The sequence below is a fragment of the Rhinoraja longicauda genome, unplaced genomic scaffold (assembly GCF_053455715.1).
Source record: "Rhinoraja longicauda isolate Sanriku21f unplaced genomic scaffold, sRhiLon1.1 Scf000972, whole genome shotgun sequence".
Lineage (NCBI taxonomy): Eukaryota > Metazoa > Chordata > Chondrichthyes > Rajiformes > Arhynchobatidae > Rhinoraja > Rhinoraja longicauda.
The window spans coordinates 18431-32761 of NW_027602188.1; the positions used below are offsets into that span (position 1 = coordinate 18431).

General features: G+C 46.7%; 1 protein-coding gene across 1 annotated transcript; it reads right to left on the bottom strand.

The window, feature by feature from the left end:
- Positions 1 to 499: 499 nt before the first annotated feature.
- On the bottom strand, positions 500 to 11499 carry LOC144591388 (zinc-binding protein A33-like). The gene is made up of 6 exons (XM_078395600.1): positions 11089 to 11499; positions 10902 to 10997; positions 6948 to 7181; positions 5717 to 5739; positions 4588 to 4706; positions 500 to 1215 (listed from the first exon to the last, which is right to left on the bottom strand). Exons 1-6 carry the CDS (start codon positions 11497 to 11499, stop codon positions 680 to 682), a joined length of 1419 nt encoding a protein of 472 aa, XP_078251726.1. The 3' UTR covers positions 500 to 679.
- Positions 11500 to 14331: the final 2832 nt, after the last annotated feature.

Genomic DNA, 14331 nt, shown 5'->3' on the forward strand with positions numbered 1-14331 from the left:
GATATAACAGACTGTAGCTCTTGGAAATCCTCCTTCATACCAAACAAGGGTCCCGACCCTGAAGCGTGGTCTGTCCATTTCCATCCACAGATGCTGCCTGGCCCGCTGAGTTCCTCCAGCGCTTTGTTGATTTTTTCCCCGCACCCCCGTTATATTTCAACAGATTTCTTGTATCTACCATTTCCAATATTCACTTTGCCTTCTCTCACTGGAGGGAATTTCCGATGTCATTCCCCCCTCCTGTCTCCACTTGCCCCCCACCCCCCCATACTCGCCTTTACGCTGCTGTTGAAGTCCACACCAACCCCGCTGGTGCCGCGTTGTGACTCAGGGCGAGTTTAGGACCCGCCGCCCGCGGCTGCTGCTGAACCCGCGGAGCCCGCGGGAAGGGAGATTGTTTCAATCTTTATATTTTCACAAAAGTGTTTCTGTTCCGATGACGGACGCGGTTAACGCGTTGAAATGAACGGATCGACAGCTCTGATTTCACTTGCTCTTTATTTCTCTCTTCCCACATTTACATTCCCCCTGGTTTTATTTCCGCGCTCACTGGGGTTTTTTACAACGCGGAATATGGGTATTAAATGGGAGCCGTTCAGCGCCGACCTGTTGTCCACCGGGTTTCTGCCCCACAGCCCCTGAGCCCCGCTCCTGACGCCGGTCCCGGGACCCGACACTTTTACACACCCGGAGCGGAACCGGAGCAGATTCTCAGCCAGTGGTCTACATCCCAAGGCCAGAAGAAAGGATAAAGTTTCCCCGTGAATTTATTCCCAGTGAAGGTGTGGAGATGGGACTTGGTGGCCGCGTCGTAAAATGAAACCGTCCCGGACTCGTAACTGAGATAAACTCCCACCCTCCCGGGGACGGGACGGGCGGGGAGAGGGGATGGAGGGGAGGTGAATGCATCAAACTTGTCACCCCACCACCGCCAGATGTTCCAGACTCCAGTCTCCGGGGTCAGTGGGACCCATCCCTTCCTCTCCACAGACTCTGCGGCGACTCCCAGACTCCAGTCCTCACTCCCCGCCACCTTCACCTCCCAGTAATGTCTCCCCGATGTGAACCCCTCCGATCCCAGCACACACGCATTGTCTGTAAACCTCTTCCCGGTGTCAGGGAGACTCCTCCGGGTCCGGGTCCGTCTCACCCTCTTCCGATCCCCAGACACCTCGAGCTGCGCATGCGCTGTTTCCACATCCAGGGTGACGGAGACTGGGGGGAGAAGCAGAGAATCAGAGAGTCCCCGGGGGTCGGGGGGAGACTCGGGCAGCGCGGCCCCGGGACCGGGGGAGAGGCCGCTCGGCCTCAGGCACAGGCGGGCGGACAACTGAAACCCTGCCCGGGGTTTCACCCACGACCACATCGGGGGGACAACAGACATCTCCCCCCCGGAGTTTTTAATCCAGGGACGGAGAGGGGAATTTCGTGAGGTGGGGGAGGGTGGACGGGGAGGACGGGTGCGGAGAGTGAGGAGGATTGGGAGATTGCGGTGGTGAAGGAGAAACGGAGGGGGGGGTACACACATATGGAGGCAGATCGGAGCAAGAGGATATTGAGGTTAGCGGTAATTTGAGGTTGTTAAAGAGGAGGTAGAGGTGCGTGGTGGGGTCGTCATGATCACAGTGAAAGGGGGCAGACACGAGGGGCCAGATGACCTGCCCCTGTTTCTATGAGTGGAGGGTGAGGGAGAGGGAGGGGTGGCTTGGACCATGGAAGGAAGCAGAGGTTGAATGATCGGGTGTTGGACAGAATGGGTGGAGACTTGTGGTTGTGGGGTCGTTGAAAGAGAGCGGATTCACGGGTGGATTTGATGGGTGTGTACAACTAACACACTGATCTCATTGTGAACCAATATATGAACTTCACTGAGGGACTTGACAATGTTCCGCGTGTAAGGGCTGGTCCAGAAAGCGAAGGCAGGTGGGATCGAAGGCGAGCTGGTGAAATGGATCCACAAGTGGCTTGGTGGTTGGAGGTAGAAGGTAGCGTTAGAAGGATAATTTTTCTCCTTGGAGGTCTGTGGCTTGTGGTGTGCAGCAGAGATCGGCGCTGCAACCTTTGCTGTTTATGTTATATGATCATAGCTTGGATGTGAATGTGGGAGGTGTGATTAGTAAGTTTGTGGAGGAAGCAAAAATTGTGGATCGTGGGGAAGGTTGTCAAAGTCTGCAGCAGGATGCAGGGTAATTATCTAAACCTTATTCGCATGCAGGGATATCAAATCACGAGAGTGCAGGTTTATATTGAGAGCAAAGAATTTTAAAGTATATCTGAGATTTAGGTTTTACTAGACCAAGTGGACCCGCTGGGCCAAACCTCTCCTGCATTGGTACAGCACCCTCTCCTCCCCCAATCTCCGTCTCCTCCCCTCCCTCCCTCACTCCCCCCACTTCTCCCTCCCTCCCCCTACCTCACTCCCTCCCCCATCCCTCCCTAGGAGATAGATTTATACTTTAAAATGTGAATAACTTAAAAAATATAACACCGATTTGATTGAAACTTCTTCCATTAGCACCAAAGGGATGACGGTGAGCAAGGTGGGCTTAAAATCGCTATCGTGGACCGTTTTGGCTGTAGTTCATGAACAAACAAACAAACAAACAAGAGGTATAGTACATAGATTTACACTGAGAGTGGGTGATATCTGGAACATGCTACAGAGGAGGTGGTGGAGTGAGATATCATCAATATATTGGAGGTACTTAAATAGGTGAGGTGCAGAAGAATGCCGATGGAATGTGGGCAAATCGATTCGTATAGCTGGGGAAAAGACGGTCATGGACACGATGGGCCGAAGGGCCAGACTCTGTAATGTACAACCACGGCTCTCAGCTACAAGAGCACTGAATGACTGAGTCTCCACAGCCACCGGTGCAGGGTCGTTCCCCAGCCTCTGCGTGCAGTAATGTCTCCTTATCTCTGTGCTACATGGTGCAGCCCACATTCTGAGAGAGTGCCCGCTCTCCAGACCCCTCTGACAGGGGAACCATCCTCCCTGCATCCAGCCCACTGAGCCCTGTAAGAACTCTGTGTTTCACTGAGATCCCCTCTAATACACCCAAACACACGAGTACACAGGCCTAGTCTACTCAATCTCACCCCACACAGCAAACACATTGTCCCAGGCACGTATTGTTAATCTTTGCTGCATTCCCCCTGTGTCAAGTCTGTCAATATATCGGTACACAGGAGGAAAGGAACAAAAGAAAACAGGAGCAGGATTAGGATCGACTCCTCAGGCTTGCCCCTCCATTCAATGTGATCATGGCTGATCTAAGCTGGCACCAATTCCTCTTCTGTGTCAGTTCCCCATCATCTTATATTTTCAATCTATCAAATATTTATTTGTAGCCAATTTGCACATATCCAACAACTCAGCTTTATACCACCACCCTGGGCACAACATGCCAGATATTCACTGCCCTCCGAGAGATGCAACTTCTACACACCACATGGGAGGCCGCTCTGGAAGGTTGGATCTCATGGAATCCGGGGTGAACTAGCGGATGGAACACAACATTACCTGAAGGCCGCAGACAGAGGATGTTGGTAGAGGGTTGTTTTTCAGACTGGAAACAGAGCCCACTGTTGTTCCTTATTTATATACACGATTGTGTGTGTATGTAGGTTGCAAGGTTAGTCAGTTTGCAGATGGAAGTAAAATTGGTGACATTGTGGAGAGTGAAGAATGTTACCTGAGAGTAAATGGGATCCCTGTGAACTGGGCCAATGGGCTCAGGAACGGCAGGTGGGATTTATTCATGTGAAGGTGAGGCGATGCACTTTGCTGAGACAAACCAGGGCAGGACATACACAGTAAACGGGGAGCTTTATAGAACGGAGAGATGTCGGGGTGCAGGTACACAGTGCCATGGAAGATGCAACGGAGACGGGCAGGGAGGTGAAGAATGTGTTTGTCGCTCATGCTTTCATAGGTCAGGATATTAAATACAGCGTTTGACACAATGAGGTTGTTTGTAAATTGGAGTGGGTGCAAAAGGGTTTACGCCAATTTCATCAGGTCTGAAGGGAGACGTTGGACAGGCAGGGACATTTGTCTTTGGAGCCCATCAGGGTGCTTTAACAGTTGTGTATAAGATCTATATAAGGTGCACAGATGAGGTGAATAGCCACAGTATTTTACCCAAGGTAGGAGAGTCTAAACCTCGAATGCATCAGTTCAAGGTGAGAGTGGAAACAGTAAAAAGGAGCAGCTTTTACAGTCAATGCGTTGTGTAAGTATGGAACGAACTGACAGAGGAAATGGTGGAGGGAGCTACAATGACGACCATTTACAGACAGTTTGGTGGATACGTGGATCAGAAAGACTTGGAAGAATATGTGTCAGACTCAGGCAAGTGGGACAAGCTCGGTTGGGCAACTTGGTTGGCATGGTCGTGTCGAGTCAAAGGGCCTTTTTCTGTGTGAGACAACTCTCTGACTTTGTGATGCTTTTCTGCAGCTATGTTTGGTGGTAGATCAAATCTTCAATTTCCCTTCAATCCAAAATACCATTAATGCTTGCATCTACACATTACTTAAAGATGTCAGAAACAAGAACAATGGAAAAGGTATAAGCTTTACCTTGCTTGATGGCACCAGATGCTTCTGCCAATACCGTGTTGTACAAAAAAGGAGTTTCAAACTTTTCAAGCAGCAAGTGACCATCTACCACCGACTGTGGGTTGGCTTCAACACCAACTCTGCAAATATTTAACAGCTGGTTATAAACTGAGCGTTAGAAATATATTGGGCTGTTGAACAAAGCAATAGACATTATACAATATGTGCAGCAGGAGGCCATTCGGCCCTTCGAGCCAGAACCTCCATTCAATGTGATCATGGCTGATCATTCTCAATCAGTACCCCTTTCCTGCCTTCTCCCCATACCCCCTGACTCCACTATCCTTAAGAGCTCTATCTAGCTCTCACTTGAATGCATCCAGAGAACTGGCCTCCACTGCCTTCTGAGGCAGAGAATTCCACAGATTTACAACTCTCTGACTGAAAAAGTTTTCCCTCACCTCCGTTCTAAATGGCCTACCCTTATTCTTAAACTGTGGCCCCTAGTTCTGGACTCCCCCAACATTGGGAACATGTTTCCTGCCTCTAACGTGTCCAACCCCTTAATAATCTTATATGTTTCAATAAGATCCCCTCTCATCCTTCTAAATTACAGTGTATAAAAGCCTAGTCGCTCTCGTCTTTCAACATATGACAGCCTCAAGCTCATCCACTTTATTTTTTATACTTCGCGCATTTAAATACAGCACTTTACCTTCGGTATTCACCTCCCCACTCACACCTGTTACAATTTGCCCTGACCTTACTCTCTTATCCCATCTAGAACTTCCCTTCCCATTTATTCAAGAGTCCTTTGCAATTTCTCATGTATTCGCTTCCCCTTTAACTCCATCTTCATATTCCCAATTTGTCAACCGCTGCCCCTCACTACTCAGTTTAAAGCCACACATGCAGCACTAGCAAACCTGCCTGCCAGAATGTTGGTCCCCCTGCTGTTAAGGTGCAATGTTACAATGTTACAATGAGGTGCAATGTTACAATGTTACAATGAGGTGCAATGTTACAATGTTACAATGAGGTGCAATGTTACAATGTTACAATGAGGTGCAATGTTACAATAAGGTGCAATGTTACAATAAGGTGCAATGTTACAAAACCTTACAATGTTTCCGTCAAGAGCATGTCCTACCTTCGCTTGCGACCAGCTTCCTCCTGAAAGAAATAAAACACAAATCTCAATTGACTGAGATGGACCGTCCTATTCCCGACAGCGGGAATTTGTCCACATTTCCACAGCCCTCTGATAATTCCCATTTCCCAACTCTTATCATCGCTGTCATGCAGAAAGAAAGCGGACATTACAGTCGAGACGTAGAACGAAGGGGGAAAGCATAAGGAATGTTCATGAGAATGACGCCATAACTGAGAGGATGGAACTCAATGCAAAGACTGGGCAGGTTGTTGGAGTTTATCTGGGGAAGATGTCAGGAATGATGAGATAAGATTTAAGTTTATCGGTGGATTTAAATGGGTGAGGATGAAATAATATCTCTAATCGATGGGAGAGCAAAAATCAAAGCTGAAATGTAACGTGGTCTTCAATAAATACTGAAAGGAATGCAGTCATGAGAACATGGACCTCACTTGCATTGGAGGGACTGAAGCCAACAGCAGAGATAATTTAAGGGCAAGTGGGATAAACACTTGAGCACTCCTGGAATTCGGGGTATTGTTACCGGGTGTGGTGAGTAGATGGGAAGGATGTTGAATGGAGCTGAAATCTTGACTGGATAGGATGGGCCGAATGGCCTGTCTATGATGTAGAATGGGAAGTCATTCTATGGTGAACAAAGGTGGGTAAAACAAACCGAGCAAATTCCCCCAAGGTGACCGCCCACTGCTGATGGGAACCGGATGTAGATGATCAATCTGCTGTGTGCGCCACGTTCTAGATTTCAATGCTAATCCCCACCATGTGGTCATGGCTGATCTAGCCCAGGGCTGAACTCCTCCGCTTTGTCCCATCCCCTTTGATTTCAATTCCACATATTTTCAAAAATGTATCTTTCTCTGGTATAAATACGTCCAACAGGTTAAACCTCTCAGAGTCTCCTGGTTGGAGAGTCCCAGAGATTTACTGCCCTCTGTCCATTCGTGGTCCTTGAGATCAGATATAGGATCACCCGGGTTGTTCTGAACTCCACAGAATACAAACACCTCTCTACATTCCGGCCAGGCAGTCCTGAGATCCCATAGATTATGCGGGAGGCCAATTAGTTTGGGAACAACTACAACTGGAACAGATGAAACATTAACCCAGTTCTGAATTACTGGTAAAGGCAGCATTTATTTCAGAAACATCCCCCACCATTTTGTGACTGTGCACTTTCACTTCGCCAGACTGTAGTGTCACCCCTCACCTTCAGAAACACCACATTGTCCTTTTGATCCATCTGCTGCTGCAACTTAAAGAGTTCCTCCTGAATGAATTTTAAATTCTCTTCAATTTCTCGATGATTTTTCTCCATTGCATTTAGAATCTTCTTCTCTTCCTCCCGGATATCTGCCAGTCCTCGCTGCTCTTTCTCAGTGAGAATCTGGTGCAGTTCAGCAAACTGGGATTTGATCTTAGACTGAAGGTTGTGTGACTGTTCCTGTGAAATGAAAGGTGAAGATCAATATTTCATCAAGATCACAAAGTGTGAAGTCATGCATTTTGGTGGTAGGAATAAAGGCATAGATCAATAGTAAGGAAAGCAAACTCTGTGCCAGCATTTATTTCAAGAGGCCTTGTGTACAAAAGCAGGGATGTGATGTTGAGGCTCCATAAGGCGCTGGTAAGGCCGCATAGGTAATATTGTGAGCAATTTTAGGCACCATATCTGTGGAAAGATGTGCTGGCTCTGGAGAGGGTCCAGAGGAGGTTTACAAGAATGATCCCAGGAATGAGTGGGTTAACCTATGAGGAGCGTTTGTTAGCACTGGGCCAGTACTCGCTGGGGTTTCAGAGAATGAGGGGGACCTAATTCAACGAGATCTGGGTGTCCTGGTGCATCAGTCAATGAAAGGAAGCATGCAGGTACAGCAGGCAGTGAAGAAAGCCAATGGAATGTTGGCCTTCGTAACAAGAGGAGTTGAGTTTAGGAGCAAAGAGGTCCTTCTACAGTTGTACCGGGCCCTGGTGTACTGTGTGCAGTTTTGGTCTCCAAATTTGAGGAAGGATATTCTTGCTATGGAGGGCGTGCAGCGTAGGTTCACTAGGTTAACTCCCGGAATGGCGGGACTGTCGTATTTTGAAAGGCTGGAGCGATTGGGCTTGTATACACTGGAATTTAGAAGGATGAGGGGGGATCTTATTGAAACATATAAGATAATTAGGGGATTGGACACATTAGAGGCAGGAAACATGTTCCCAATGTTGGGGGAGTCCAGAACAAGGGGCCACAGTTTAAGAATAAGGGGTAGGCCATTTAGAACGGAGATGAGGAAGAACCTTTTCAGTCAGAGAGTGGTGAAGGTGTGGAATTCTCTGCCTCAGAAGGCAGTGGAGGCCAGTTCGTTGGATGCTTTCAAGAGAGAGCTGGATAGAGCTCTTAAGGATAGCGGAGTGAGGGGGTATGGGGAGAAGGCAGGAACGGGGTACTGATTGAGAGTGATCAGCCATGATCGCATTGAATGGCGGTGCTGGCTCGAAAGGCTGAATGGCCTACTCCTGCACCTATTGTCTATTGTCTATTGTCTAATTAAAACATACAGAATAGTGAAAGGCTTGGATAGAGGGGTTGTGGAGAGGATGTTTCCACTAGTGGGAGAATCCAGGACTCAAAGTCATAGCCTCAGAATTAAAGGACGCTAATTTAGGAAGTTGAAGAGAAATTTCTTTGGTCAGAGGGTGGTGAATCTGTGGATTTTTTTTGCCACAGAAGGCTATGGATATTTTTTATGGCAAAGATAGATTCTTGATTAGTACAGGTTTCAGAGATTATGGTGAGAAGGCAGGAGAATGGGGTAAGGAGGGAGAGATAGGTCAGCCATTATTGAATGGCGGCGTAGATGCGATGGGCGAAATGGCCTCATTCTACTCCTATTCCTTATGACTTTAATTCCCTGCTGCCTATTCCTTTTCACGTACCCATTAATTCTCATTCATCCGCCCACCACCCACCTCCGCAGGAATAATTTACAGTCACCGATTGACCTTTGAACCAGCATGTATTGGGCACCAAAGATACTAGAGGAGCAAGATAGACCACCCGACACGTAAAACCGTAATTGGTCATGGGTAAATTTCAGCGCCATTTTAGTAAACAGATTCTGTGTGCCAGACTGGGCTGTGTTCACAACTCTCTGCGATTTGTTCGTATATAAAATGTTTGCTAACAATTATTTTTGTTCTTCTTCTTGGATAAGTTGTTGGTTGACCCCTATGACTATTTCTTGACGAGTTGCTGCTTCATGATCTTTAAAATTTGGATGTTACTGATTGAATATCTGCACTAGAGATCCACTCTATCTGTATCAGGCCAATTGATCATATTTGCTTTCTCTGTTAATTTTATTTTCACCTCCACGAGCCGTATCTCTTTTTGCTTTATTTTAGAAAGTCATGGAAGCAGAGATTTGGCATTTGCCAACAATAGAACTCGACTGTATCCACAATATAATCGAAAAGACATTTAACTTTATAATTAGAGCCAAGAAAATTTGAATTGGTGAATTGATTAGTTAAAAATCCTTGACAGCCACTAAAATGACCAATGCTGCCTGATGTGGTACAGAGCACGAATCCAATTCAAATAGACACAGTGGTGGAGTAAATCACCGGGTCAGGCAGCATCTCTGGAGAAAAAGGATGGGTGATGTTTCATGTTGGGACCCTTCTTCAGACAAAGGAGGGAAGGTGAAGTGCTGGTATAAATCAGGACATGATCATTTCATTGGTTAGCTGATATGCAAAACAGTGCAACCCTGTATATCTTGCACATAAAATGATGTAAAACTTACCATGAATGACAGAAATAAAAGGTGTTATCCTTGTTTTATGAAATTCATTTTTGAATGATGTAAAATTGAAGGGGGTGCAATATACTGCTAACCCACAAATGTATCGTTATGAGATACTCACATTTAAAAAATCCATTAATCACAACAAAACCTAGAAGGTGCCTATGTTATTTGACCAACTTATCGGTTAAATTTAAATATGATTTTTTTACAGGTTGTAGGATTGTGGGTAAGTATCGTGTCAATGCCTGTAACTCATTTTTCACAAAACTGAGGGTTAGCACTATATTGCACCGACCCCCTCAATTATATGTTAAATTCAAAACTAAACTATGGTGGTAATGTACATTATTCATGTCTAAAGCTAGCACTTCTGTATAAGTGTAGGTATGTATGCATTACATTTTATTACACTAATGTAGAATGAAAATAATGGAAAAATGGAGATAAGACTTTTCTTTGCCTTCCATCACAGCGAGGGTGTGCCTGGAGCAATCACTGTGATGGCTGTTTGTGTTAAAATTGTAATTGTGTGTCTTGTGTTCTTTATTGTCTACTGCCGGACCCTGACGTGAGAGGACGCTGGCGCTATTTGTTCGCCGCTTCTCCGTCAGGACAATTCGTTTGTTTGTTTTTATGTCTTGACTGTTTTTGTAAAGCGTCTTTGAGCATTTGGAAAAGCGCGATAAAAAATAAATGTTTATTATTATTATTATAAATATCTTAATATGTGTTCATAATTATTTTATTCATAATATTAGGATTTCTGGAAATAAGTTTGATGTCACTGATTGCGAATGTGTACGGGAAGGCCCTAATGAAATGTATGTTAAATTTGTGCTGAGTGTGTGTTTGAGCAATACAGGGGAAACTGCACAAAAGAGGGGACTGGGGAGGAAGGATGGGAGGGACATGGGCAGAAACAGTAAGAAAATAAAACCAGAGAAATTTAGCAGGGGGAAAACATTTTAAAATAAAAATAACAATAAAATGTGGGTTGATAGATGAGATATTTTCTGCACTTTGATGGGATCATCACACATACTGTTCCCCCACAACACTGATTACACAGCGAGAGGTGGGTTTTCCTTACTAAAATGATGTTACGTACTAAACTTCAGTGGACGCAATTTCGACGGAGAGGTTCATTTTGCTCCTCTAGTATCTTTGTTGGGGACGTGGAAGAAATCCGCCGCGGTCACAGGGAGAAGGCGTGAACCACACGGTCAGCCCCCGAGGTCAGGATCGAACCCGCTCACCAGAACTAGGAGACAGCAGCACGACTTGTGTCACTGCGCTGCCCTGTTATTATACGCGTCACAGGGATCAAACCTGCACAAGATCAGGAAATCGAAACTTAAAAGCCTCACCAGAACTCCAGAAATCTTCTCTTTCTGTTGCTGCTCCATTTGCTGGATCTCTGATCTATATTTTGTGAGAGACTGGATGGAAGATTTCACCTGATCCTGCAAATGTGTTTGGGAATCAGAAAATTAAATGGTTGAACAGTAAAAATGGAATTAAACAATGATGGGTTTAAAATCGGTTTGCTTTTACCTTGTGGTTTTCAACAGCTTCTTTAACCGGCATGAAGCTGTGAGACTTGTGTTCCCGCCCAGCTGCACAAATCACACAGATCAGCTTCTTATCAGTTTCACAAAACAGCTTCAGTTCTTCCTGATGTTCCTCGCAGTGAGGTTTACTTTCCTCCTCTGTCTGATTCAGGCTCAGTGTTCGAGTTTTCTCAGTCAGTCTCGCCAAGGCCCGATTCACCCTGAGGGTGCGGTCTGTAAACTCCTCTCTACATTCCGGGCAGGAGTTTCTCTCCTCCCTGTCCCAACTCTGTGTGATACAGGAGCGGCAGAAGTTGTGCCCACAGTCCAGTGTAACCGGATCGGTGAAGAAATCCAGGCAGATGGGACAAACTACCTCCTCCGTTAAACTCTCGACCAGGTCTTTCGAAGCCATTTTTACTCCGCCACTTCCTGGTTCAAATTCTTTGGCGCAGCTGCTGAACCCTTGCAGTATCGGGGTACGGCTGAGGGGAGGCGGAGCTCAGCCCCGTCAATCACAGCCCTGACCAGTAAGTGGATGCTATTTGATACAAGCTGCCTGTAAATTTCATTCCCTTAAACTAAATACATCAGTGTTTCCCATCGTGAATTGTTCATTATATTAGGCTGCACAATGATATTATATCCACGGCAAACACTGTTATTTCATTTAACAGTCTCATGTGCAAACTTGAATTCAACTCAATGAGCCAATTATACTCTATTGTCACATGAACCAAGGGACAGTGAAATGCTTTGCTTTTGCTTGCAATCCGGTAAAATACAGACCTCCCCCAGGCAGTGCAGAGAGAGTCGCCACGTTTCTGGGGCCGACAAAGTTGCGGGATGTTTATGGAACTGTCTATATTTCCCCGCAACGGCGAACCAGGTCCCGCCGGACGAGGCACCAGGCGCCCCCGCGCCGCCCCCCCTTCCCTCTCGGCTCTGACGAGACCACATAGATTTTTGCACAGTGGGGGCAAATTTCAAAGGTCATGTTTTATCACACAGGGTGGTGGGTGCCTGGAACGTGCTGCTGGAGTGGTGGCATTGCATAGTCTGATCTGGGCTGAAGGGACTGATCTAGTTCTTTGTGGCCATCAACTAAACCGACAGGTTCATTACAGCTACCATTCCCAGCTCCTCCCCCACAACCATTAGGTTCTTGGACCGACCTGCAGTGCCCGCGTTTGGCCCATATCCCTCCAAACCTGCCCTATCCATGTATCTGTACAACTACTTCGTAAACGTTGTGATAGTCTCTGCCCAACTACCTCCTGCAGCAGCTCGTTCCATATACCCACCACCCATATTGTGTTACCCCTCAGGTTCCTATTAAATCTTTCCACCCTCACCTTCAACTTATGTCCTCTGGTTCTCGATTCCTCTACTCTTGGCAAGAGACTGTACATCTTCCCGATCTGTTCCTCTGGTGGTTTTTTAGTCCTCTCTAAGGTCATCCCTCATCCTCCTGCGCACCAAGGTAGAGAGTTCCAACCTGCTCAACCTCTCCTGATAGCTCGGGCCCTTGAGTCCTGGCAACATCCTCGTAAAACCTCTTTCCCTCTGATTATGCGCACTCATTATTGCAATAACAGGACGTTGCATTGTCGATAAACCGCCGTTCATCACAGATGGGGATGTTTAGAATTGCACAACGCTCAGGTTTGTTGACTTCCCATCAGCGTCTGAAGCAATGGAAGCCTGATTGGGGCAGGCACTCCACCAACACGCGCAGTGGAGGACAAGCCCATGTCAGCATCAAACACGCTGAAGTGGAAATGGCGAAGGGCATCAGGCTCCTTGGCGTAAATATCATCAACGATCTGTGGCGGACCAACCACACTGCAGACACAGCCAAGACGCCACACCGACACCTGTACTTCATCAGTGGACTGAGGCAATTCGGCATGTCGCCAAACATGTGGTCAGGACAAGACAGTCTGAGCTATAGACAGAGATTGAGTAGGTTGGGACTCTATTCCTTCGAGTGCAGGAGGATGAAGGGTAACCTTATAGAGCTGTATAAGGCCATGAGAGGAATAGATTGGGTGAACAGGGTCTCTTGCCCAGAGTAGGCGATTCGAGGACCAGACGACTTAGGTTTAAGGTGAAGGGGAAAAGATTTAATAAGAACCTGAGCGGTAACTTTTTGGCACAATGAGTGGTGGATTTGTGGAACAAACTGCCAGAGGATGTGGTTGAGGCAGGGACTATCCCATCATTTAAGGAGCAGTTAGACAGGTACATGGATGTGCCAGGTTTGGAGGGATATGGACCAAAAGCTGGGACTAGTGTAGATGGAACGTGTTGGCTGCTGTCTCACTCTTTCATTCTATTACTCTGGCAAACCTCCAAGATTCACCATAAAATGCGCACTGTCTGTTTGCGTCACAGCTTGGTTTGGGAAAAGAGCGCGAGAAATTTCAGAGAATTGTGGATGAGGCCCTGACCAGACTCCATCTGCACTTATTTCTGTCTCGGAGAAGCAGACAACATAATCAAATACGTCCCACCCCGGCCATTCCCTTTTCTCCCTGCTCTTGTTGCGCAGAAGTTACAGAACCTTGGAAAGGCGCACTGCCAGTCTCAGGAGCAGCTTCCTCCCCTCTGTTATCGGGCTTCTGAACGGTCTTTCCATCAGCTGGTCATTAGGTGTTGAAGGGTCTGTTCTTGTGCTGCACTGATCTGTGCCTTGTTTTCTCTGTTGCGTGGTAGTTGAAGGTTATTTTTCTGACGAGAGAGAAGTTTACAGTGGACCTTACTTTACTTTAGACACACAGCATGGAAACAGGCCCATCGATCACCAATTCACTCCTTTTCTAGAGAGATGCTGTCAGACCCGTTGAATTCCTGCAGCTTTTTGTGTCTGTCATCAATTCACACTTATTCTCTGTTGTCCCATTTCCCCATCTACTCCCCACACACTTGGGGCTTTTACAGAAGGCCAATAAACGTACAAACCGGCATGTCCTTTAATTGTGGGAGGAAACCAGAACACCCGGAGGAAATCCACGAGGCCACAAGGAGAACGTGCAAACTTAGAACAGTCAGCAGCTGAGGTCAGGATCGAACCCGGGTCCCTGGCCTTGAGGCAGCGGCTCTTCCCGCTGCTCCACAGTACCTCAGAAATATTAAGCCTTCTCTTTCCAAATACCCCATACTGCCGCCAAGGCTTTCTGTTTTTTCTCTTGGCAGTTTATGGGCAGACTCACATTCCAATCGACCATTGAACTGGAAAAACTAA